Source organism: Juglans microcarpa x Juglans regia, chromosome 8S, assembly GCF_004785595.1.
Source record: "Juglans microcarpa x Juglans regia isolate MS1-56 chromosome 8S, Jm3101_v1.0, whole genome shotgun sequence".
In the NCBI taxonomy this organism is placed as follows: Eukaryota; Viridiplantae; Streptophyta; class Magnoliopsida; order Fagales; family Juglandaceae; genus Juglans; species Juglans microcarpa x Juglans regia.
Genome location: NC_054609.1, coordinates 5436751 through 5462088, shown reverse-complemented (window position 1 = coordinate 5462088; position 25338 = coordinate 5436751). Strand labels below are relative to the sequence as shown.

The following is a 25338-nucleotide window of genomic DNA, read 5'->3' as shown; positions in this document are numbered from 1 at the left end:
AATAGTAAGATTTCGTTCGAAAGTGTATTTTGTGATTCTTTAGTATGATAAAATCATCTGCAGTTCTGTGGACGTAAACACGTTGTCAAACCACGTTAATTTTGTGTCGTGTGATTGATTTATTTGTGTTTACTTTTACTTGTTTGTCATCGTTTTTCACAACATATGGTACTTGTGCCCATTTAAAAAATTAGAACACAACTGTTCTTAGGTATTCTCAGACATTTTTAAATATTTTATTTCCAAACATCATTTAAATATCAAACATTTTTTAATTTCAAATATTCAAATTTTTTATCTAATCATTACAAATTTTTCAAATTTTCAAATAAACACAAAAATAATACAATTTTTTCAAATTTAAAAAAATATATTATTAAAAAATTATATTCAAATAATTTTTAACTTTATAATATTTTTATTTAATTTTTTTTCTATTCTTTTCCAAAAATCTAATATCTTATTTCAAACTATTTGACTACTATTTACAAACTATTTCATTACTATTCCTAAATATTCTAAAATATTCTTAATATCCAAACTAACCCTTATCATGGTTAAATTTATATATCGTGAAAACAATATATAGTAGCTTTAGCAGTAATAGTGTAAAAATATCACTCTCAACATAGGTAACAAGTGAATGTGATGTTTGAAAATGATTGGAATGTGTTAAGATTTTCGGAAATATGAGATTAATTCTCCTGTATTTTATTTATTCTTCGTAAAGTATTCTTGTGTTTTTCTCTTAAGGCTAGTTTGGGTTACTATTTATTATTTTATTATTATTTTTTTATCTATTATTTATTATTATTCAATATTCTATCATTAATTTTTATTATATTTTTTTTATAATTGTTGATAAAATATTTGAGATCTCGCTACCCAAACATAACTTTAAAGTATATAAGATTGTTTGACACAAAAACATTTACATTTTTTCCCCTTAAATATAACCCAAGGCCTCAAAATCTCCCGTCAAGGGAAATTGAATAATACCCATTTAAGTGAGAAAAAATGATTCTTGCAGTTTTAAAATATATAAATTTTGGGCATTTCTCTTAAAAAATATAGATAAATATTAGATTTATATAAAAAAGAAAAAACTCACTTTTTGAATATAGATCCTACTAGTTTCTAAAAATAGTGCAATTTTTGCACATCCTAGAATTACATTTAGCATTATTAAGTAAAAACCAACATAAATTTATTTAGAAAAATAATATTTATAATTTTTTTTTAGATCAATATTTACAGTTTAAGTGTGTAAATTTAATGCACTTCCTTTAAAAAATAGATAAAAAAAAATTCACATAAAAAAAATTATTTTTAAAATAATGAACCCACTTTAATAAGTAAGCGATCTTTCATACCCAAATTTTCATTTTCAGAAGTAAATAGAAATTAGATATATAGCAGTTGGTCAAGGATATAAAATGCATAGTGGATATGGTAGTGCGGTGTCCTCTTTTCACTGGTGGTTTTCTTCAGCAGCTATCCCAAAGCGCGCGCTTCCCCAACTGCCGGAGGTAAGCACGGAACCCGCCTACGAGTTGCTGACTCTGTTGATCAGATACATATATTGTAGTTGTGATTCTGACTGTACATTAAACATGCATAAAACCGAGTGAATATGACATCTGTGATTGTCTGTCTTCTTGTTGTTCTTATTACTTTGAGTAATGTTATTTATTTATTTTTTTTTTCTGGGCAACTTTTAGTATTGTTTGTTAAATGTGAATCTGTGATTGTATGTTTCATTGGCCAGGCTTGAAGGCGTCCTGAGAATTTAGAATGAACTGGGTCTTTGGTCGTTTTGTTTTGTCAATCTACGAGGTGGTTGTACGTGAATTACGCTAATGCTAAAGGAGCATCATGAGTTTGAAAAATTGATTTAGGTTGAACACGGCCTCGTTAAAGGCAGACTACGCAATATTAATATATCAAAGAATGGTTTCTCATGTGAGCCAAAGCTTTTGCAGTGAGTAAATTGAGCAATTATTTCATGTCAAGTGGTTGGTTATGATCCAAAGATCTGTATGAATTCAACAAAAAATATAAGGGACTCGGTAAAACTTTAGGGAAAAGGAAACAAATTGCATGCTTTTTTGGCTGCAGCTGCAAGTTGCTGCTTCTTGAACATTATGTCACCATGCTATTTTAGGGAAAAGGAAACAAATTGCGGACTTCATTATGCAGATTTTTAATCAATAATGGAAGATTTGTGAGATCTGGTGCGTGGCTCTGTAGAGAAGGAAATATTATAGAAAGAAACATTTATCTATAGTCTGCATTGCTGTATATTTTTTTCTCTATTTATAGGCTAGTCATAAATCTTGTGTGATTTCTAGGAGAGACTGAAATTTACCTGCCTATCTGAGTGGTTTGGAGTAAATAAATGAATTAATTTTTCTAATTTTGGGATTATCCTACATGACATGACATCCATCTGTCGCAGGAAAAATGAAATGTAGCAAAAGGCTGTTCCTTAGAATGGACAGAAATAGAATTATTTTGCTTCTGAATCCAAATTTGTAGCTATTCTGCTTCTTTTTACTATGAAACTTTAAATCTCATTGATGGCCCAATGAGGGCTTAATTCCATATTTTGACTAAAACGTGTGGATCTTGTAGAGAAATCAACAAGTAGAACCGATAGTATGAATTTCATTTTACTATAAAACGCATGAAGATCTAGTGAAAGTTTTCATAAAGTGTGGATGTAATTATAATTGTCCCTGACCGCAGGGAGGTAATTTGTAATTTACCCTGTTTCTTTACTAGTCCGATGATATAATGCTTATGGAATTTTCTCTTATTTTGATACTCATCATCTTTTACATCACACAGGCAATAAATTAAAATGAAATTCAGGTCTGGGCTGAAGATATAGATTGAAGCATCTATTTTAGTGATATTTTGAAGATTTATTATCTTGGGTCTTCAGTTTGATTGCATATATCGGAGCTTGGGGTTTGATCTATGTTGTCATGCAGAGGCAAAAATATTTTCATTGTAAAGCATATTTTGGTTCTGGAAAGAACCTAAATAGACAGATTGATTCTAGAGTTCCCTGTATAGTTCCCAGCTTTCTTCATGAGAGAAGTGACGTTAGATTATGTCTTATTAGGGCAAAGATCCCATCTACCATCAAAGCTTTGGACACTTTCCGAACTGAAAGAGTCAGAGGGGCTAATGATAATCAGTGGGAATTATCTGATGAAGATGATGAGCTCTGTCCTGTTGAATGTGTTAAAGAATTTAAGACTGATGAGGAATTCTCCAAAATTATTCAAAAGGCCAAAGGAGCAAATTCTTTAGTTGTGGTAGATTTTTATCGTCCTTCTTGTGGAAGCTGCAAGTACATAGAGCAAGGGTTTGCAAAATTATGCAGGGGATCTGGAGATAAAGAAGCTGCTGTAATCTTCTTAAAGCACAATGTGAGTATGCTAGTTGAACTCGGCTTGATGGGCTGATAAAATGTATGAAACTTCTAAGCATTGCCCCCAAGCCTCACCGGACAACCTCTGAAAGAAGAGGGAAAAGTTCATCAACTGATATTTAACTTTATGGCTTTTGGCCATTCTTGGTCATTGTGTCAATTATCTTTTATCGACTCAAAATAAGAACTTGCAATGATATGTACTGCAGGTAATCGATGAGTATGATGAACAATCTGAAGTTGCTGAACGACTTAGAATCAAGGTAAAATACAGAGTACCATTTTTAATGTGTATCATGAGCTACTATTGATCAACTTGTTCCTTTTCCATACTTCATGATCCACTGAGACTTTATATAAACTGATGCAGTCTGTGCCCCTCTTTCACTTCTATAAAGGCGGGGTCCTGTTGGAAGCATTTGCAACCAGAGACAAAGAGAGGATTGATGCAGCCATTTCTAAATACACATCTCCTGCATTTGAAGATGCTTAAAATAGTCCAGATATGATTCAAGTCCTTGCACCTTTACAACAATAGCGGGTAACTTCCATCAAGGCCTACTTGGCTCGAGTATAATTAGAAGTTACTAGGCTTCTGTATACTGTTGAAGATGGAACTGGGCGTGTTTAGCCGATGCAAAAGAATCAGGTAGGGGGCTTGAAAACCACTGTCATCTGTCCTCCATAACTCACCAATTGAATGGTTTATAAGCACTTGATTGATATCATATTAAAGAATCTCCAAATGTATCTGTTCTATTCTTCTGTAACCCAACATTTCTTATGCAACCAATTATTAGTTATGAACTTTGAAGCTGAAATGTTGACTGCTTTACCTGGAACAAGGTAACACAAAGCAAAATAGCTTACAGCGCTTGTCATCCTCGATCTTGGGAGTGGGAAAATTGTCCTCCAAGCGACAAAATATCATACAACCCAAGGACAGTGGAGAATGTAAAGCAGCTTTTGAGGCTAGCATGCCTTAATAGCTACATGAGTAAACAGATATGACTCTTTATCCTCGATAAGGGTTTTCTCCATTTTAAATGAAATTAATAATATTCATTTAGTATAAAACATAGAATTTTTCCATTGTTAACTTCAAGTGAAGTGCAGAGGATCATCCTACTCTCACTCAGAGGCGCTTATTAGTCTGTGTGCCTCACTCTCTCTTCTTATATTTGGGATGGTTGGATTTACTGATTGTCTCATGCGTTGCCCAAGCCTTACATGAAACTCACATGCTGCCCTTGCCCTTGCTTAGTACCTCCATATGCCACACGCATGGCACCCTCAGCTTTTCTTTCCTCCAATTACAAGATCTAACCAACCCCCACTCCATTTCTACTGAGCACCATTCCTTCTCCATAAAGAAGATTGTGAACCAGTTGTTTGTAAAAATGTCTCACACAGCGTGAGAGTCTATTGAGAGTCTTCTAATATATATACAATATGTAGTCCATGTACAGAAAGTAATGAACATTACAAAGTGAAGGATTTACGGGATATAAAATTATAAATGAAATACAAGAAGGATTCGGTGTTAGGAAGAGGTTTCCATATTTTGCATTTGTAGCCATTGGTCATGTGTTGGGTTGTTTATTTCCATAGTTGTGCATGTAGCCATTGATAGATGATTTCTTACCATACATGAGTCTGTAGCCGTTGCTGGCTGATTGGGTTGTAGTCGTTGGTCATGTGTTGGGTTGTTTACTTCCATAGGTGTGCATGTAGCCGTTGCTGGATGATTTCTTTCCATACATGAGTCTGTAGCCATTGCTGGTTGATTGGGTTGTAGTCGTTGATCTTGGTTGTTTGAGTCTGTAGCCGTTGCACCTTGATCTTGGTTGATTGGGTGATTATTATTAATATTCCCCCGCAAATTGAGCTAAGATAGAAGGCCAAGTTTGGTTCGTAAAAACTGAAGCGCAGGGCGATCAAGAGGCTTGGTGAAAATGCCAGCAAATTGGGAAGATGGCAGAATGTGTCGAGTATGAAGGAGGTCGAGAGCAACACGTTCGCACACATAGTGGTAATCAATCTCAATATGCTTGCCCCGTGCATGAAAGACAGGATTGACAGTCATATGTAGGGCACTAAAGTTATCACATAATAGAATTGGTATTAAGGGAAGAGTAACCCCAAGATCGCGAAGGAGAAACGAAATCCAAGTAAGTTCTGCAGTTGTGTATGCCATGGCACGATATTCTACTTCAGAGCTAGATCGTGAGATGGTATTTTGTTTCTTGGCAGACCACGAAATGCAGTAGCCGGTGGTGGAGCGGCGAGTATGTGGATAATCTGCCCAATTTGCATCAGAAAAAGCATAAAGATCAAGTGCAGAGTGTGAACTAAAGTGAATACTAGTATCAATAGTATCGTGTAAAAACCTAAGGATACATTTTACTATTTTGTAATGAGCCATAGTAGGAGAATGTAAAAATTGAGATACAAAATTAACACTATAGGCTAAATTAGGGAGAGTGAGGGTGAGATATTGAAGAGCTCCAACAATGCTTCGATAGTGTTTCGTGTATGGAAAAGGAACATCACTAATGATCCCTTTGGTTTTGGACATCATGGGTGTACTCATAGGTTTATAGTCTTACATTTGAGCACTTTTTAAAATCTCAAAAGCATACTTAGCTTGAGATAATATAAGACCATCAGAGTTACGAGTAACTTGGATTCCCAAAAAATAACGTAAGGGACCAAGATCTTTCATAGCAAATGTTGCCCAAGAGCATTAACAAAGGAGTAGAGGTGTGTGGGGTTTGAACTTGTGAGCAAGATATCATCTACATACAATAATAGAAAAAGTGTGCCTAAAGAGGAGTGATATATAAACAGAGAAGAGTCAACGGAGCTACACATAAAACCATAGGAAATTAAAATACAACTGAATTTATCAAACCAAGCATGAGGTGCTTGTTTTAAACCATATAAGGTTTTGTTTAACTTGCACACATGAGAAGAAAGGGTAGGATGGATGAAACCTGGAGGTTGATCCATAAATACGGCGTCTTGAAGATCACCATGAAGGAAGGCATTCTTGACATCGAGTTGGCGAATCCCAATTATGAACAAGAGCAAGATTAAGCACAATCCGTATGGTTTAGGGCTTTATGACAAGAGAGAAAGTCTTAGTATAATTGACACCATCAATTTGGTGAAACCCCTTAGCAACAAGGTGAGCTTTCAGTCGATCAAGAGTACCATTAGCCTTGATTTTTGTTTTGAAGACCCACTTTCACTTGATAACATCCATTTGAGGAGTGCGAGGTACAAGCATCCAAGTGTTGTTGTCATGAAGAGCTTTAATTTCGTCTTGCATGGCTTTGGTCCAACCTGCATGGTTAAGAGTGGATCGAATTGTCTTGGGCTTCTTGGGGAGGGTGATCAGAGAGTGGTAGTGAGCATACTTAGGGTTTGGTCTTCTAACACCTACTTGAGATCGAGTAATCATGGTGTGGCGAGGTGGATCCAAGTTGGGAGCGTCAATGGGTGAAAAAACTGAGTTGGTCGGAGATGGAAGGTCATCATGCCATGTAGGAGAAGGTGGGGTGGGGGCAAAGGTTGACACATGCATTGTATGCAATGGAGGAATGGGAATGTCACCAAACTCAGGCGGAAGAGGTACCTGCATAGAGGAAACATTAGAAACATTCATAGAGTTAGGAAGTAGAGGTTAGGAGAACGCCAATCTAAAAAGGTGGATAAAACTTGGTTGCTAGATGAAGGGAGATGAAGATTCCCAGGCTATTTGTTGGGAAAGGTTGACTCGTCAAAAAACTACATGTTGGGAAATGAATGTGCGATGAGAGATAGGGTGGTAGCATTTGTACCCTTAGTGTTTGTCACTATAGCTCATAAAAATACAATGGAGAGTTTTTGGGTCAAATTTATTATGCTTAGTATCCCAAGTATATGGATATCATTTAGAACCAAAACTCGAAGGGAGGTGTAGTCGGGATAGTGACCATAAAGGAGGAAAAAAGGTGAGTGCAGATCTAAAGCAGTAGATGGGAGGCGATTGATTAAAAAAAGGGTAGTTGAGAAAGCTTCAACCCAAAAACGTTTAGGAACACCACTTTGAAAAAGTAAGGTCATACCGAGTTCTCGAATAGTACGATGTCGTTGTTCAACAAACCATTTTATTCGGGGGTGTGAGGACATGAGTATTGATGGAGAATGCCTTGTTTTTAAAAATGTTGATTGAGTTGAGTATTGGTGAATTCACGACACCATCGGTTTGGAAGATTTTTTTTTTTGTTGAATTGACGTTCAATGAATTTTTCAAATAAGAGAAATGCATTAAAAAAAAATCTGATTTTTTTTTTCGTAAAGGAATAACCCACATATATTTTGAAAAAGCATCAACAAGACAAGCATAATATTGAAATTTTTCAACAGATAAAACAGGAGCGGGTCCCCATAAATCGCAACGAATTTTTTCAAATACATTGAAAGTATTATTAGAAGAGGGCAAAAAAGGAAGTTTACCCATTTTTCCTAATTGACAACTCTCACAAATAGAGAAGTCTTTATGTTTGTCAAGAATTGAAATAAAGCCTTTTGAACGTAAAACTTGAAGAATAGAAGCTTGAAGGTGTCCCAACCGTTGATGCCACACTTCTTTAGAAACAGTTCTAAATCGAGTGGAGAAGTGTGCTTCAAGGGGTGGGGGCAAGACATATAAATTACTCTTCCATCATTCATTCAATAATGTGTGGTTGGTCTCCATTTCCTTAATAAAAAAATCAACACCATAAAATTTACAATTGTAAGGATAATTAGAGGTTAATTGACTAATCAATAAGAGATTTTTCGTCAAGTCAGAAACAAGTAAAACTTCTTTTAATTTAATAAAAGAATCACCAGATTTAATAAAAGTGTCACCAATGTGTGTGATTCCGTGAAAGCTACCATCACCAATAAGAATAACATCATTGCCAAGATATTGACGTAGATTGTAGAGCATACCTGAATTATCTGTCATGTGTGCTGAAGCACCTGTGTCCGTTGTCCACTCAGCATCATGAATGCCATTCTCAAGTGCATGGCAACCAATGCTTGAGGAATGTCATCGGGTTGAAGAGCATGATCAAACTGGTGCTAACATTTTAACACAATATGCCCATTTTTTCTGCAAATTTGACAAGTTTGGATATTTTCCCTAGAAGAGTCATGTACAATTAGGGCAGAGTTGTTTTGTCTCCCACTGGGAGAAGGATTTGGGCGAGCCATGTGATTAGCTTGGGAGAAGCCAGAGAAGGTCTTTGGTTTAAAATTTCTGTTCCTTGCCTTTTTTTTCATAAAACGCAGTTTTGTGTGTTGAAGGTCTCATGAAGTTGGGTTATTGTCTCAAACCCCTGCAGGAATAGCACAATCTCAGCATAAGAAGGCATGGGCAGCTTGAGCATGGTGGTGGTGAAGGGTTCATATTTCGGTCCAAGGCCGTTGAGAAGAGCGAACACCTTCAATTTGTCACTCACTGGTTGACCAATTGTTGCGAGATTATCACAGACAGTTTTGAAGTTTTTGAGATGGTCCTGTAACGAAATCGACGCCTCCTTCCACATGTAAGTGAGTTGCTAAGTAAGTTGGAATTCCCTTTCTTGGGACTCCTGAGCATGGGCCTCTTAAAGAGTATGCCAAACTTGGTAGGAAGTTTCAAGCCTGACAACTAAACCGAGTGATTCCTCGGACAATGTACCAATGATCTAGCCCTGGAGCAATTGATCCTCCTTCCGCCATTGAAGGTAAGTGGGGCTGATTTGGTTGTGGGTGGTTGTTGTTAAGTCATCGGTGGAAGGCTCATGTTGGGGTGGATGAATAGAATTGGTGAGATGGTTCATGAGGTCTTGGCTCTCAGCTAAGGCCACGACTTGTTCTCTCCATAGGGGATAATTTTCCCGGTTTAACTGTAGGGTCACAAAGTTATTGATAGAGAGTGAAATGGCTGCCATGGAAGTAAGACTCTCTAGCTCTCACAATGGCTCTTGATACCATAAAGAAGATTGTGAACCAATTGTTTGTAAAATTGTCTCATACAGCATGAGAGTCTATTGAGATTTAAATTATTGATAGAGAGTGAAATGGCTGCCATGGAAGTAAGACTCTCTTGCTCTCATAATGGCACTTGATACCATAAAGAAAATTGTGAACTAGTTGTTTGTAAAATTGTCTCATACAAAGTGAATGATTTACGAGATATAAAATTATAAATGGAATACAAGAAGGATTCTGTGTTAGGAAGGGGTTTCCATATTTTGCATTTGTAGCTGTTGGTCATGTGTTGGGTTGTATATTTCCATAGGTGTGCATGTAGCCGTTGCTAGATGATTTCTTTTCATACATGAGTTTGTAGCCGTTGCTGGTTGATTGGGTTGTAGCCGTTGATCCCGGTTGTTTAAGTCTCTAGCCATTGCATCTTGATCTTGGTTGATTGGGTGATTATTGTTAATATATACTCCACACCTCATAAGCCTCAAGTGTCGATCCAGTCGCACGTTACCCTTGAGTATCACACAAACTATAGTCATCTCCCTACAACCATCTCCCTGCTTACCCAAAAATCTGGAGTTGACATACTCCCATGTCAAGAAAAAAAAAAAGTGGCCCTTCCTACTACCACCCATTGTGGGAGTCCAGTCAAAGCGACCAAGACCAATAAAACTTTAAGGCTGCTGCATCAATCACTTTCATGGTGGCTTTTCTTGATGCATAATTAGTTGAAAAAAAAAAACATGGAATCAGACCATTAATTTGGCCCCATCTACCAATTTGTTCTTTGTCTAATTTTATTGCTCTGTTGGATATCATGCCCTCCTCTCTGGGCATTATTAGTTTTTCCAAAATTAAACAAAAACTCCAACAATCCCATCTTTCATAGGGTCCACTGTCTACCGGAAGAAATATTCACTACAAGAAAAACGAGCATTTGTGAAGGATTATTTGTGACGAAAATAAACTCATTTTGACAGGAAATAATTGATCACAAATAAGCAGTTTTCTTATAGTGATTGTCCTCTATCTTTGAACTAGGATGTCTTCCATCTTCCAAATGGCCAATTGCCGTAGCGACACGCGGTTATTTTGCAGCCTCTATCTCATGGCTCAAAGGCAGGCGTGGTTACTATTGATGGACAAGGAACGTTAAGAGTAATTAGGTAAGAACATTGTCAATCTCTTTAAAACTTGTTGGGCAAAGCGATATGCATATTTGTTTCAAACTATGAGGAAAAAGAAAGATTCAAAGAGAGCGTGAGACTGAGAGGTGAAGTTTCTTTAGTGATAATATGTCACAAAAATCAAAACCTAGGGAAAATAAAGTAAGGATCTACATTAACATCCAACCCTCCATGAGTTTTGGAGTGATGGTGGTGATAATTTGAACATATGCTGCTTTTAGGTAGTAGATTCTTTCCAAAATCTAGCTGGGAGTCCCTCCATGGGCACTGGGAATGGACTGTACTGAATGCCACTATTGGTTCCCACCACTTCCCACCTGCAAAACACGAAAAACTTAATTTACAAGCTTATTTTATTGACACACTTAATATACTACTAATTTTAAAGCCTTTCCCATCAACCAGCATCAAAAGTATGATATTATAGCCACAAAGTGATTACATAAATATAATTTCACAAATTGATGTGGTTTCATGTGGTTTGTCAGATTGTAAAGTTATTTTTCTTGTAAAGCAGATCAGGCGGATCATAAGGCCACGTCAGTTTGTGTAATTATTTTTATGTAATCCCTTTGCAGCTCTAGCACTCCTCTTTAGTATTTTCCTTTGTAAGATACCTGAATTTGGTGACCAAATGGTGAATCATAATCAGTATCTCCAGCTTTGCAAGCTCATTTCCTGGGCAGGCATGAACTCCACTGCCAAAGGGCATAAATGTATTGGGTTTTGGGGCAACCTTGATAAACATGAAATAAAAAAATGTCTTAAGAGTGCAAAAACTGAAACTTAAGTAGCTTAATATAACTTTATGCAGGGATGTAGTCATACCTCAAATCTTGAAGGATCAAATCTCTGAGGATCAGAGAAGAACTCTGGATTGTGGTGAATGTTCCTGAACAAAGGCATCACTTTCCATCCTTTAGGAATTAGGTAACCTGTTGCAGATTATGGTGTCAGTCATTTCTTTAAATGTCAATAGTATTCTAGAAAACTGGTTCTTAATCATATATTCTATTAATTTACAGAGTCTAGAGAGAATGTCTCCTTTTTGTCTCTTTTTTTAAGGGCCTGTTTGGCCTCCCCATTTGAATACCAATTCCTTCTGCTAAAATGATCCTACTTCTTGATTTTTTTTTTAATTTTTTTAGTGTCATAAACAGTTTTAGGTGCTCCTCTTACCCTTGTATTCCACATCAGCCACTGCTTCTCTGAAGGTGAAAGATATAATGCTTGCCATTCTCAAGCTTTCCAGTACTACCTGTGTAAAACCATAGTTCCCCAGTACTGTTAGTCCCCATGCAACAAAACTCCCTGCCCTTTTTGGCTAAACAACATGTCCAAAAAAAAGTGAAACAAAATTGTCAATGCAAGTGATATATTTTACACTCTGTACATACCTTGTTAGTCACTGGCATTAATGTTCTTATTTGGCTCCAACTCAGTGGACGATTACCTTCATCATTTGAAATGCGAATAGCCTTCTGTTCAGCCTGCAAAGAGACTCGTCCGTGTAGACGCACAGCAAACAGGAAAGAAAAAAAAGAAAAGTATACTTGCAAGCCTGTTTATTGGCATACTAGACAAACAACTGTATAAAAAACAGTGATATTTTGACTTTTTTGTTTTTATGATGGCAAAACAAACAAGCGAGATGGTTGTTGATCATACCTTTACAGCCCTAGAAGAAGTTTCGAGTTGTCATGAAGGTACTTGACAATCCATGTCATGACACTAGCTGTAGTGTCTTGAGCTGCAAACAGTACTCCAATGATGTTGTCTGCAATTTCGTTGTCTCTTAAAATCCCACCCTTTTCGTCTTTGGAGTTCAGTAGACAACCCAGAAGATCCTTGTCTAGAGATTTCTTCTCCTTCCTCTCACAAATAATATCACTGAGAATCTTAGTGAGCCTCTTTCTTGCCTGCACAGAATCCCACAAAAAATAGATAGAAAGAAGAGGCCAAAAGACAATCAATTGGCCGGAAAGAAGAGTTCAATACACATGATCTGAAGTTATTGCGGCCATTTTGCTTACCATGAGCGCCTTTTTGAAGGGAGTTCCTGCAATGTTAGTAGGAAAGGAGTTGTAGCCTTTATCTACTAAACAGTAATTCTTCTTCAGCTCCTCTCTATAATAACCATCCAAATGGCCAAAAATTGCAAGTATGCCAACCTCAAAAGAAAACTGCAAATGCTTCGAGGACCAACCAATTATTATGAACAGTAAGCTACAGTATATGCTTAAGATTAAGGGAAATACTCTGGTTAAAAAAAATTACATAATGTGACTTCATCTCGTACGTAAGTTTGTCAAATTAATTTTATTTTAAAATATATCTAATAAATCAGATAAAATCCCGTCAATTTGTAAGATGTTTTGTATAAGTTGTTTGTAGATATAGAGTAATCTAATTTGGAGATCGACTGCCCATACCCGGGCAGGAATTAGACCCGTCGAACATGGAACACGTGTTTCATAATAGGGTATAAGAGATACGTGTCCCGTCTCCAATTCCAACAAAAAAGAAACCAAGCCAAAGAACTTACAAAACTGAGCAGGCTTACCTTTTTCATTTCGTGGAAAGTATTAACAATATGGCCGCCTGCCCATGAATCCAACGCAGATGCTGCTATGGCATCGATACCCTCCACCAAGTTCCGAATTGCCTCAGGGGACAAGGATCCTTGGACAAGCTTTCTTAGACGAAGATGGTACTCCCCCTGGTGGAAAAACAGTGCTGCTTGGCCAATCAGACGCTCTTTGCTCTTGGGGTAGGCTGGTTTGAACAAGTGAGCAGCTGTCACAAGCACAAACCGAGCATCCTCGGGGCTAGCCAGCATGACACAAGGGCAGCCAAGAATATTGGTCTTGAAGATTTCTCCATACCTGAAACAGTTCCATCTCCAATATCAGGTAGTTCAGAAAAATAACGATCGAGCAGAAAGTTCGTGTCTAAACAATCACTACTTTAGAGCATGCAGCAAACCTTTTCTGTTTGGCTGCAAAGTAAACATTTGGGTCTTGAGAATACATTTGAAGAGTCTCTCCTATGTATGGCCATCCCATTGTACCTGTGGGAAGCTTTGCTCTTTTCTGGGGTTCTTTCTTCTCCCCTCGTAGGAAAATATACGAGAATATAATCGTAAGGAGAAAGATGAAAACACAGAAAAGAACTCCACACATCTCTATCAGCGAATGATCAGTACTACTCGTCTCCACCTTTCTGATCACAAAGTGCAGAATCCGAAATCTTTGTAATTTCTATGCCACGCAGAGAGGGAGAAATGAGGTTTATATAGAAGCTCAAGTTCCTTAGTCACTATAAGGGTGTTTAAAAAATGCTTAAAGAAAAAGAAAATAAAAATTAAAAAACTCATTTACATTAGTGCGCGCATTTGGTAGACACGTTTGATATATAGTCACCTTAGCATTTCCTTAAATATATATACATTGGACAAGGACTAAACTCAGTTCAACTCATCATTATAATTTTTTTAAATTTTAACACAAAATATAATAAATAATTCAATTTTTTCAAATCCCTAAAATAATAATAATATTAAAAAATAATATTTTAATAATATTTTATCATCTCAACTTTACTCAACTCAACTCAACTCAGTTCAACATTCAAAGGCAATAGTCATTTTCTTAAATATTAAGAAAAAATAATATATATATATATATGAGTGGACATATTTGATAATTATACTATTATTTTCCTATATTTAATGTTGAGCGATAATATTACTCTAATTTTTGAATTTGTCAATTTTACTCTTACAGATTGATTTAGGGTGCGTTTGGTTACCAAACTCACCTCAACTCATCTCAACTCATCATTACAATTTTTTCAAATCCCAACACAAAATATAATAAACAATTCAACTTTTTCAAATTTCAAAATAATAATAATATTAAAAAATAATATTCTAACAATATTTTATCATCACAGCTCAACTCAACTCAACTCACTTCAACATTCAAACACACTTAATATATAAGAAGTGATACAACCATAAAAAGATATCGCAAAATTTAAATTCACAAATTAACATATCTTCATTTAATACGTTAGATTTACTTTACAATAAAAGTAGTTTTATAATCTAATACACCACATCAAGTTACGTCAATTTGTAGATTTACTTTTATAAAATCTTTTTGTGGCTAAAGTATTTTCCTTAATATATTTTAAAATAAATCACATTAATTAATATATATATATATACACACACACATAATAATAAAATTTTAAAAGGAGAAATAAAAATATTGCCATTATTATTGTTAAGATAAATTTAAATAATAAAATCTACACATTCTCATCAGTCTTAACTTTTTAAAATAAGCGTAGGTTTTACGTACATATCAGAATATGAAAATTAATCAATTAATTATAATAATCTGGTTTGATCTCCTGCTGTAAGATTTCTGCCAGAGTTTCTTCATTGATAAGCTATAACATGAAACGTGTCGAATGGAGTGCTTTAGACACAGAAACGAACAAGAACACGTTGCCAATTTGTTAATAAAAAATATGAAAATGCAGGCTAGACATGATGATATATTCCAAGGAAATTAAATTACGTACCGGGGACTACTTAATTGTATGATCTTATCCCAAATTGCTATATTATTGCTTGATTCAAATTCACGCCAATTAAGTGGAGGCGTAATTGCATTAATGTTATCCCTAAGGGCATATAATTAGATATATAAGGCAATCGAATTACTATTTTTTGTTGTGTATTCTATATGTCTAGTCATTCCAATTGATGTAACACATTTTAAGAAATTTTATAATCTAATAATCAAGATTTATGAAGTTACTTAAAATATATCAAATCAGATACGATAACTACGGTTGATAAATTCAGATGATAATAGTAGTATTGCTAATCATCATGTGGTAACTCTCGATATGTAGAGATAGGGCAATGATATATACAGTTTTAGAGTGTGCAAGCCACGCGCACTCATTTTGAAAAAAAAATAGAGTTTATTATTAAAAAAATAATTTTTCATGTGGTCCCAAATTTATTATTATTTTTTTAAAAAATGCTCGAGGCTTGCACAATGTTTTAGGTTTTCAAATATCATTTATCATAGTAGTGTGTGTGTGTGGCATGCATGACTAAGGAAATGTTTGGAAACAATTTACATCTCATCTTCTTTCATTTCCAAACAATATCATTCGAACACAAACAATTCTAAACTAATTATTACAATTTTATCAAACAAATTATTATAACTTTCTCAAATTTTCAAATAAAAAATAATTCAATTTTTTCAAATCTCAAAACAAAAATTATATTAAAAGATTATATTCTAACAATATTTTAACTTTATAATATTTATAATTCAACTTTTTTTCTCTCATTTTCCAAAACTTAATAAATACTTAACTTAAACTATCCCATTACTATTCACAAACTATCTTACGTCTATTTACAAAATTCTCATCCCGTCTCATTTCCCAAACATCTCCTAATAATTCAACTCCAACCATGAGGGAAGTCCCCCTCCCACTTCTTTCTTTGCAAGATAAGATTGTATTAAATCAAACAAACAAGAAGAAAGGTAAATGGAGTCCAACAATTACATCATTATAGTTAACATATTGTCATTAGTCTCACTCATGTCTAATGACATTTATCCATTTTCTCACCACTAATGTTCACAAATCGAGTCTCCATAAACTACAGCACCATACCAACCATTTATCGAAAGCTTTAGCTAAAATAATCATGGGATTTATATCTAAAACTCATAAGTCATTTGTGACGACATTAAATAAATCGCCGTAATAGGGATACTAGTCATGGGACATATATTAGATTAAGTGATCACTTAATCTAATTACGACATGATTATTTTAACAAATACTTTATAAACATGGAATTAGAGTGATAATTAGTTTCTTTTGTGCCAATTAGATTCAACATGCTTGACCTAATTACTTTGCATTGATCATCTTGTTCTCACTAGGCCTCAAAATAAACTAGTGAACCCTACTAATTATTCGACTATGTTCTTGCTTTTACTAGAAAGGAAGAGATCAGAATTCCAACTTGTTTCTGTTGGCAAATCAAATCAGGAGGAAAATGGGTCTCCAAATTAAGTCATGTGGACATTTCTAGGAGTTAAGATACTAGCTACTCATGATATTGTAGTTGGGACAGGTTATAAAAGGAAAGGTCAACACCGACCTCTTCAATTCATTACCAAGAAACAGCTAGCTAGGCGCGGTTTCTATTGACTTCGAAACTCTCACAATTTTCTCGATGAGAAACTAAGACAGATAAAAGGAAAAATCATCAATCTTAGTCAGATGGATCCGTATATAGCACGCATTTTAATTAATATGAGAAGTGTTATATACACAAAAGGATTATACAAAAATAAACTGATCACAAACTGATAATGTGGTTTCATAGAATCTGTTAGATCTACTTTACGATAAAAGTAACTTTAGAATCTGTCGTATGTACCACATCAAACTACATCAGTTTAAAAGAGGATTGGGATTTTCTATAATTTTCTTGACTCAAACACCTACTGCATTTTTAAAAGAAACAGACACCGCAAGTGAAACTCACCACATGATCAAATACTTTCTGTAGATAATGTGAGTCTGAACATTGAATTCAGTTGAGTCCACATGATACATTTATCAATTAATTTTCAAATTGTAGAAAGTGTTTGAATTAAAAAATTGTACGATAATTAAATTAAATGAAAAGGTTTAGCAATTGTGTGGGATTGTTTATTAAACGGATTGTTAACATATGACCTCAAAGAATAACCTCTCCTTGGAAAATGATTTTTTTATAATTATTTATTTCAAATATGAAACGTTTTATGTAACTACGAGATCAGATAGATACAACATATAGATCCTATAACATTTAATGTTAATCTTGAGCAATATAGATCTTTAAATTAGATTCATTACAAGAAAAACAAGCATTTGCGACGGATTATTTGCGATAAAAATAAACTCAATTTGATACGAAATTATATATAGTCATTTTTGTAGGAAATAGCTGATCACAAATAAGTAGTTTCTTGAAATACCGAGAGAAAAAGATCCACATTCTTTGTCTATCCTTAATCTTAATCATAGATTATTCAAGCAACCAAAATATTTAAGATTTATGGTTTTTTTAGTCGCTCGTGCATATTTATTCAAAGAAAAATATATGCTACACCTCCAAACAGAAAATAATTAAAATATTAAATAAAAGTACTTCATGACAAATCAACTTGTAGATTATAACTGATCTTTTTATTGTATAATAATTAATAAGACATGCTACAATATCAAATGAGGTTTGTTTCTAATTAATGATCTTTAATTAATTAATTCTCTCTCATATTGTAATTTTCTTTGCATGAAGACTAGTATTAACATTACTGATCTCCAACTTGTCAGGACTAAAAGAAGAAATTTAACAACTTGTTCACATTACAGAAACAAACCATGTATCAAAATTTCACTCGATCGTGGCGCTAGCTACATGCACGTAATACGTACTATCGATCATGCATGCTGCATGTAACGTCATTTACGTGACAATTAAAGAGTCGACCCATATAACTTTTATTTTTTAATAAGTTCATGTCATGACATGCGTATCAATCAATAAATTAAACACGAATTGTTACCAAACTCATGATGATCATTTACAAAGATTTGAGCTGATCATCGATCAAGTATTAAATAATATTATATATAGGTGGCTGGAATTTTGAAACTTGTCACGATCCTTATGGTGAGCGTGGCATCAAAGGTAATCTGGGATTTTGCAACGTGTCACAATCCTAGCTGTACGTTTATTTCGGGACTCTTCGGGTACGCAATAATTGATATCTAATTTCTGCCGATCGATCGAGCGATATATATGGATCTCGCACGCATCTTCTTCTCTTGTTTGAAACTTGGAACACCGACTATAAAAGAAGTGTAGACGATTCTAACGAACCATATCTGCGTGTGAGTATATTTTGTAAGATATTCTTTTTATGGTTAAAACATTTCTTTTCAAATAATATTAGACTGCTTATTAGTGAACAGGGTACATGGTTTTGTCAAACATAATATTCATAAGTGGTGTAAGGGTGTAATCAATATTTTGAATACCGTGCCATATTGACCAGTATTTACCGTGCATGCCAGAATAGTAACCGGCACGGGAGAGATATGTGTTTTGTACCGGGTTAAATACCGGCCATTCAGTGCGTTTCGATCAATACCCACTAGTTTTCAGTGTACCGGCCAAAATTTTATATTTTCAACATATTTTTATAATTGTCACTCCAACTCATATTTGAAAACTATTTTCTTAACTTTTTTAATTCACTTGTCTTGAGAATTGAAAATCAAATCTCTACTCCACTTTTCGTGATAAAGATGAGTGGTTTTTTTTTAAATAATTGGATTGAGAACTTAGAAGTATTATTAAGTTTTATAAGTAAGTGTTTTAATTTTTTAACACTCTTTTTGAGACTTGTATTGATATTATTTTAAAATATAATTTATACATATATAATTTATTTATTTATATCTAATGCCTTAATCGAAACGGTCACCGAAACGATATTCAAAACTAGTGTCTAACAACACTTTTGGTACAATGGTGAGGCATGCATGTAATGAGATCAGCCATTGTTGAAATTGATTGATCGTTTAGGGAGGTAATTTCAAACTGAGGGCTAGTTTGAGAGGGCAATGTGTATTTACTCTTAGAATTTTTATTAAAACCCCATTTTATATGTGGTTCCATATCTAGTAATTAATCATGTGCTTAACCAAGTGAATAAACGATGAAGCGCTGTGGATATTTGATGTTGTTCTAACCAGGAAAGATGAGATAGATATTCATACTATTTAAAGGGAGAAAACATTAGACAAAGAGAAATGCTCAATCCACAATAAAATCTCACAAAAATAAATTGATAAACTGACATGATTTGATATAATACGTCAGATTGTAATGTTCATTTTATTGTAACATAAATCCGTCATACCAAATCAATCTACGTCAGTGTATGACTCCAATACGTAGCTATGGAGAGTGGGGGAAAGGAGGATTAAAGCAATTAGTTCAACTGTTATATAATCAGTTTCATAGCCCCACCTTTATTTTCTCTACCCAATTTTACAGCTGATTTGCACACGTATTCAACTAGTATGATGCATGAGTTAACTGAAAGCCTATTTCAAATTCTTTAGAGCCTAAATCAAACACAGATACAACTACAAGGAATTTTAGGCATCAACCACGGCTTTAACAGAAATCTATTGCAGTACATCAGCAAGAAACATGAAAAATGTCTCTTTAGATATAATAAGTAATGTCTACATGTCGTTTAACATGTCTCCAATTCCCAACACAGCCAGTAGTGATGATGAGGGAGAATATATATATATATATATATATATATGTATGTATATGTGTACACATATACAAGATTGGTAGACCGCAGTGACAGCACACGCTAACACTATTTATACTTCCTGCCTGTAGTAGCACTTAAGCCACCGGCAATAAAACTTCTGTTAGAACTCTTCCATCTCAGACACAGCATTTAAAACTTCTGTTAGAACTCCTCATTATTGATATGCATAGTTCGGTCAATAACCTCGTGGTTAGACGGTAGTCGCACGAGTCAGTCATGTTCTGTGTCATCCAGTCACGACTTACACCTAGCCGCAGAAATACAATTCTTTGTAACATCTTCTGTTGTGGAAGAGTTATCATGTGGAACAACCTTGAAAGAGTATGAAAAGATGGACAACATTATGGCCTCTATGCCCACATAATGCATTGATCTTGAGCATGATGCAAGGATTCTAACAATATAATTCAAGGAAAAATTTGGTTGTATGCGGATTTGCACACCAATACGCGCACCAATGCTGAGGTGGAAATGTAGACTTTAATGAAACGCTCTCTTTTTCTTTCTTTTTTTTTAATTAACACCTGATAAAATAGTCTACATCAACATTGGTGCACAAATTGGTCCGCGAATCCGCTTGTACGTAGAAGAGCTCATAATTTAATTTACGAATATTACCTGATCATTGCTAGAAGCATCAGTTGAACAAGATTTCATCCTTTTTCCATCGCATATACCGTTTTCCTTTTCTCCTTCAACTTCTTCATCACCAAAGTTCTGATCTGACACCTCTGCAAAAACCCAAATGGTATGAATGATCATTTGACATATAGAACGATTTTTTAAGATAACATTCTTTTAAACTCTTTTCTACGTTTCTATCCTATCTAGATCCCTTTTCCCACCATCATAATTATGCACTAAGACAAAGAGATACACACACATCGATATTTGAAGCTTTATTCAGTAGAAAACGGCATGTTGTTCTGTTTAGCCAAGTGATATTAATCATGCAAGCTGTTAGAAACAGACCATGATTTTACCAGACCACTGTCTATCTATTTAGTTAGGACAGTATACTATCGATTTCATATTACACTTGAATAGACAACATACCTAACCAAGTACTACATTGAGACCAATATTGTTCAGAGATTTTTTTAATTGCCACATAATTCTTGTATAATTCTCTGCTTACTTCACATATTCTTTTCTTTATCCACGCCACCTTTGTGCGGTCTCACAAAAATTTCTTTTATGTGGTACCTACTAAAATTTCTTCTAGTGCCTTTTACTGTTTCTGGAAACTCCACTGTCTACACACATGCCATTCCTTCAATGGTTTCCTCACTCTTCTTGCATATGCAGCTTCAGTCCATCACTATGACACGCTCTTCCTAAGATTATCCAACATTAAACTTCCTTTAAGCTGTCGTATAGACGAAAAATGCAACCTGGGAAGATGCTTTGGGTTGCCAGAGGTTTTTCCAAGGAAAAGAAGGGCAATCCAACGGTTGAAGAATGTGATAAAAAAGATTTAAATTCAAACATCTGCCTTATGGAAGGGATACACCTGATTCTGTCCTCACCTCCACTTTCAAACCTAAGAGAGTATAAGAGATTGTCTACTTCCCAATTATGTGGTAATCTGATAAAGGTGATATTCTACTCACAGTCATCGTTGGAGAATGTGGATGATAGGCCACGAAAACCTCCTCATAGCAAAAAATTTGAAACAGTTCTGGGAAGGTGGTGCACCTTCAAAGGTTTATCTCTGCGCCACACATCATGCCAAAAACAGGTCTTACATTCATCTCTCACCACCAATATGATATGTCTAGAAAAGTTCACCCAACCCTTCTCAATATTCTTCTAATTTCCCACCCCAAAGGTTCAGCTGACTGCATTAGAACTCCTCCCACCCCACATACTACCATACTTAAACTTCCACAAACAATATCTACAGCCTCCCTCTCTGTGGCATAACACCAAAGTCATTTGCAAACAAAGCTTTATTAAATAAAATCAGCTGTTGTACCCCCACTCCATGTAAAGAAATGGAAGCACAAATATTTGACAACCTAACTAGGTTGAATCTAAACTCATTGCCGATCACACTACAAGAAAAACGAACATTTGTGACGGATTATTTGTGACGAGAATGATTATTTGTGATGAAAACACTTATTTTAACAGGAAATAGTCATTTTTGCAAGAAATAACTAGCCATAAATAAGCAGTTTTCTTGTAGTGTCAGTTGAATTCCTTCCCTTAGAACTGTACTTGAGAGTTTCCTCAAGCATCTAATTTGGACAACGATTGCCGTCTTCCCAACCCACATGAAATCCTTTTGGAACTTTCCAATAAGATTGGCCACACCAACTGGGATGGGGAAAAGAGACAGATAGAGTCAACCTCATTTAAATAAATAAAGCTGCTTTCCACCAGCCACTTGTGGTTCCGTCTTCTCAATGATATCATCGCATATGGATTTCTCCTTGAACAATGTACACAATGGGAGACCCTTATACGTAATTGGAAACAGTGACATCCTACAACCAAGATACTAGCCAAGTCCCCAACACCCCCAATGGGAGACTCATGCACGTAATGGGAAACAATGACATCCCCCAACCCAGGATACTAGCCAAGTCTCCCATGTCTTGCACAGCACCAACCGAGACCAATGCTGATCTGGCCAAATTTATTTTCTACCTTGAAATAGCTTTAAAGCATAATAAAAGGCAACGTAGATGCTGGAGATCATCCAGATAAGGATCAAATTTTCATCCCCAATGGTCTCTTGGTTGTGGGCTGGTTTGTAGGTTATGGCCTAAGTTTGCCAATTAGCCTTGCAAAATCAAACTTTCATCCACAATGGTCTCTGGTTTGTGGGCTGGTTTGCAGGTTATGGCCTAAGTTTGCAGATTAACCTTGTAAAAGATCAATTTTTTGTCCACAACCTAGAGACCAACACAAGATTGAGCCAAAAAAATCTTCAGCAATTGCTTGAGTATTATCCAGCATCTCTCGCCTCTCCCATCTTACAGTTCTCTTACTAAATTTCTCTCTGAATTAGAGAGTCGCTGGTCCACCATGAACCTGCATTATATTGAAATGGTCATGACTGCCTTCTCCCCTTCCATAGCCCAGGTTCTTAAATCAGGCCACCCCAATAATCCCCTTGCACCTACTATTATCAACCAGTATATTAGATCAACTATACTCCAAATTAATAGATCAATTATAATAACTGAGCTTCTTTACGTAAGATTGCTGCTGTCACTCAACCTGTTCCTCCTACTATTGAGAGCTAAAATACTACGGAGAGGACACCTGAAATTTTCGTAAACGATATTGAGGCACTCATCTAACTGGTTGTTTTTAGGTCTAATCCCACAACTGCGTCATTGGACTATGAATGTACTACATATAGAAGTTGGTAATGTGAAAGAATACAATTCATCTTTGAATAATTTCCTTTGATTTATTACTTTGTTCTTTTCTTTGTCACTACCAACCAAAATAAGATGAAATTACCTGCGCCGCTACCAACCAAATCACGATGGCACAGATGAAAGTGACAAGCATGAATGTGCTTCGAGTTACAAGTAGCTGATCCACAAAACATAGCATGATTCCCATCTAAGCCCAACGCTTCACTCGTGGATGCAGCAATGTTTTGTACATCTGCAGGTGCTACAACTTGGGGTTTGCATCCAGTTCTAAAGTGCCGTATCCAAGGATTTGTCAAAAGAACACGAGACCCTTTTGCTTTCTTGAGCTGAAGATCATCAGCTCTTGCAAAATTAATCTTCTGCCAGCAACCTCCTCGAAGAACCTTAAACTGGGAAACAAAGATTGAAAGAATCAGTTAAGAAAAAATAAATACATAGCACATACTTATTACATATATAGATATACACAACGTAAAAGAATTCAAATGAAAGAGGAGAGATCAGTTGGAACCTGGCCAGAAGTGGTACGGGTGTTAAGATGCTTTTTCCTGTAATACGTTGGATCTAACAAGCGGCAAAAACCAAGCAAATCCGTGGAATCGTATAACTGGTTCACAAATGATGCTTCCATGGACTTGAGGTATAAACTGTGCTTCTCATCTGTCCATTCAGTACACTGGTATATAATAGATTAACATTACTGGCAGAAATCCTTGAAAAAACAAATGCTCCTACTGTTTCTTTTATCAATTGAGGATAAAAGAAAAAGAACACGTTCAAGAAATTTCGTGCCAAACATGTTAAAAAATATATATATGGTCTAAAAGAATGGCAAGAAAACAATAAACAACTAAAACAATTTAATGGCCAAGGAAACAATAAGTATAGTATGGAATCTTCAAATCCAACAACTGCCTATAGATACTTGTGTATATTGTAATATATTCTTCTCTTTGTCTAACTGAACAGATCAGTTTCATACCCAGAACCAGGGAAACAAAACAAGGTTGAAGATTTATTTATTTTCTCAAACCGAAAGTTTTTAAACGACAAGACCCAGTTTAATCTTCCCATGAACCCCAAATCAATGAATCATCGGTAAAACCCATCACGCGCCTAAAGAAGAGACAACATGGAATAAAAGCAAACAAATCCCGAGATGGAAAAAGAAAAGCTTTACGCTTTCCGAATTGAAAAGAATCTCTAATGATAAAAGCAAAAAAATAAAATAAAAAGAAGAGAAAAATACCAAGCTGGAAGGCTCCTTGGTCTCGCAGGACCCATCGTTAGATACTGTAGAAGAAGTCGGTGCTGCTCTTGGTCCGAAATCCCCCATCTTTACGATGAAAAAGGTCCAGAATAATTGAGCGAGAAGAAGAAGAAGGAAAAAAAAGGGCAATTAAGGAATGAGTATGGAGGAGGAGGAGGACGACGAGGCGGCTGGTGTGTTATATCAAGGAGAAAAGACAAAAATGACGTTACAGTTGTCGCTCGCTTTTACACGTTTCATGGGCCAACAGGTTGCCACGTCAGTGCTGATTAGCTCGACAGCGCCGGTTGCGAGATATTTTAGTTTTTAATTTTTTATTATTATTTATTTTTTTAATATTTGAACAAACCAGATATTTTTGTATCGAAAATCTATCTTTTTTGTAAGTGCCACGTGGGTGGGCCCACGACATATTCCTTGCTGCTTTATCCCGCAAGTAACTTGAAACTATTTGCTGATGCCGTTGGGGTTGTTAACGAGATTGGATTGGCCTTCCTTTGATTAAATTGACACGTGTATATGATTTATTCTAGTATCAATTATCAGTACAGCAAATGAAGAGACAGTTTAA

At 35.3% G+C, this 25338-nt stretch overlaps 3 protein-coding genes across 6 annotated transcripts; 1 reads left to right on the top strand and 2 right to left on the bottom strand.

The window, feature by feature from the left end:
* The first annotated feature begins 1396 nt into the window (after positions 1-1396).
* On the top strand, positions 1397-4263 carry LOC121244988 (thioredoxin-like 4, chloroplastic). 3 transcript variants are annotated; one of them, XM_041143250.1, is made up of 5 exons: positions 1441-1529; positions 2851-2874; positions 3131-3440; positions 3652-3705; positions 3813-4263. In XM_041143250.1, exons 2-5 carry the CDS (start codon positions 2864-2866, stop codon positions 3933-3935), a joined length of 498 nt encoding a protein of 165 aa, XP_040999184.1. In that variant the 5' UTR covers positions 1441-1529; positions 2851-2863; the 3' UTR covers positions 3936-4263. The 3 variants fall into 3 exon arrangements, with proteins under 3 accessions (XP_040999183.1, XP_040999182.1, XP_040999184.1); XM_041143249.1 differs by lacking the exon at positions 2851-2874 and having other exon boundaries at positions 1397-1529; XM_041143248.1 differs by having other exon boundaries at positions 1399-1529; positions 2851-3440.
* Positions 4264-10536: 6273 nt separating this feature from the next.
* Positions 10537-13835, bottom strand: LOC121244043 (abscisic acid 8'-hydroxylase CYP707A1-like). Its single transcript, XM_041142087.1, has 9 exons — positions 13621-13835; positions 13199-13520; positions 12669-12818; positions 12313-12554; positions 12033-12132; positions 11815-11893; positions 11464-11570; positions 11253-11371; positions 10537-10952 (listed from the first exon to the last, which is right to left on the bottom strand). Exons 1-9 carry the CDS (start codon positions 13815-13817, stop codon positions 10853-10855), a joined length of 1416 nt encoding a protein of 471 aa, XP_040998021.1. The 5' UTR covers positions 13818-13835; the 3' UTR covers positions 10537-10852.
* A 6088-nt stretch (positions 13836-19923) lies between these two features.
* LOC121244940 (cold-regulated protein 27-like) lies at positions 19924-24946 on the bottom strand. 2 transcript variants are annotated; one of them, XM_041143192.1, is made up of 5 exons: positions 24747-24946; positions 24009-24173; positions 23580-23886; positions 20718-20830; positions 19924-20411 (listed from the first exon to the last, which is right to left on the bottom strand). In XM_041143192.1, the coding sequence occupies exons 1-5, from the start codon at positions 24831-24833 to the stop codon at positions 20334-20336; spliced, it is 750 nt and encodes a 249-aa protein (XP_040999126.1). In that variant the 5' UTR covers positions 24834-24946; the 3' UTR covers positions 19924-20333. The 2 variants fall into 2 exon arrangements, with proteins under 2 accessions (XP_040999126.1, XP_040999127.1); XM_041143193.1 differs by having other exon boundaries at positions 19924-20346.
* Positions 24947-25338: the final 392 nt, after the last annotated feature.

Coding starts and splice junctions, on each gene's coding strand:
- LOC121244988 (XM_041143248.1), top strand. CDS start 2,991: ATGCAGAGGCAAAAATATTTTCATTGTAAAGCATATTTTGGTTCTGGA. Junction 3,441..3,651: donor TAATCTTCTTAAAGCACAAT/GTGAGTATGCTA, acceptor TATGTACTGCAG/GTAATCGATGAGTATGATGA. Junction 3,706..3,812: donor CTGAACGACTTAGAATCAAG/GTAAAATACAGA, acceptor AAACTGATGCAG/TCTGTGCCCCTCTTTCACTT.
- LOC121244043 (XM_041142087.1), bottom strand. CDS start 13,817: ATGTGTGGAGTTCTTTTCTGTGTTTTCATCTTTCTCCTTACGATTATA. Junction 12,555..12,668: donor CCTTCAAAAAGGCGCTCATG/GTAAGCAAAATG, acceptor GATTCTGTGCAG/GCAAGAAAGAGGCTCACTAA. Junction 10,953..11,252: donor CATTTGGTCACCAAATTCAG/GTATCTTACAAA, acceptor CGTGTTTTGCAG/GTGGGAAGTGGTGGGAACCA.
- LOC121244940 (XM_041143192.1), bottom strand. CDS start 24,833: ATGGGGGATTTCGGACCAAGAGCAGCACCGACTTCTTCTACAGTATCT. Junction 24,174..24,746: donor CCAAGGAGCCTTCCAGCTTG/GTATTTTTCTCT, acceptor ATTATATACCAG/TGTACTGAATGGACAGATGA. Junction 20,831..23,579: donor TTTGGTTGGTAGCGGCGCAG/GTAATTTCATCT, acceptor GGGTTTTTGCAG/AGGTGTCAGATCAGAACTTT.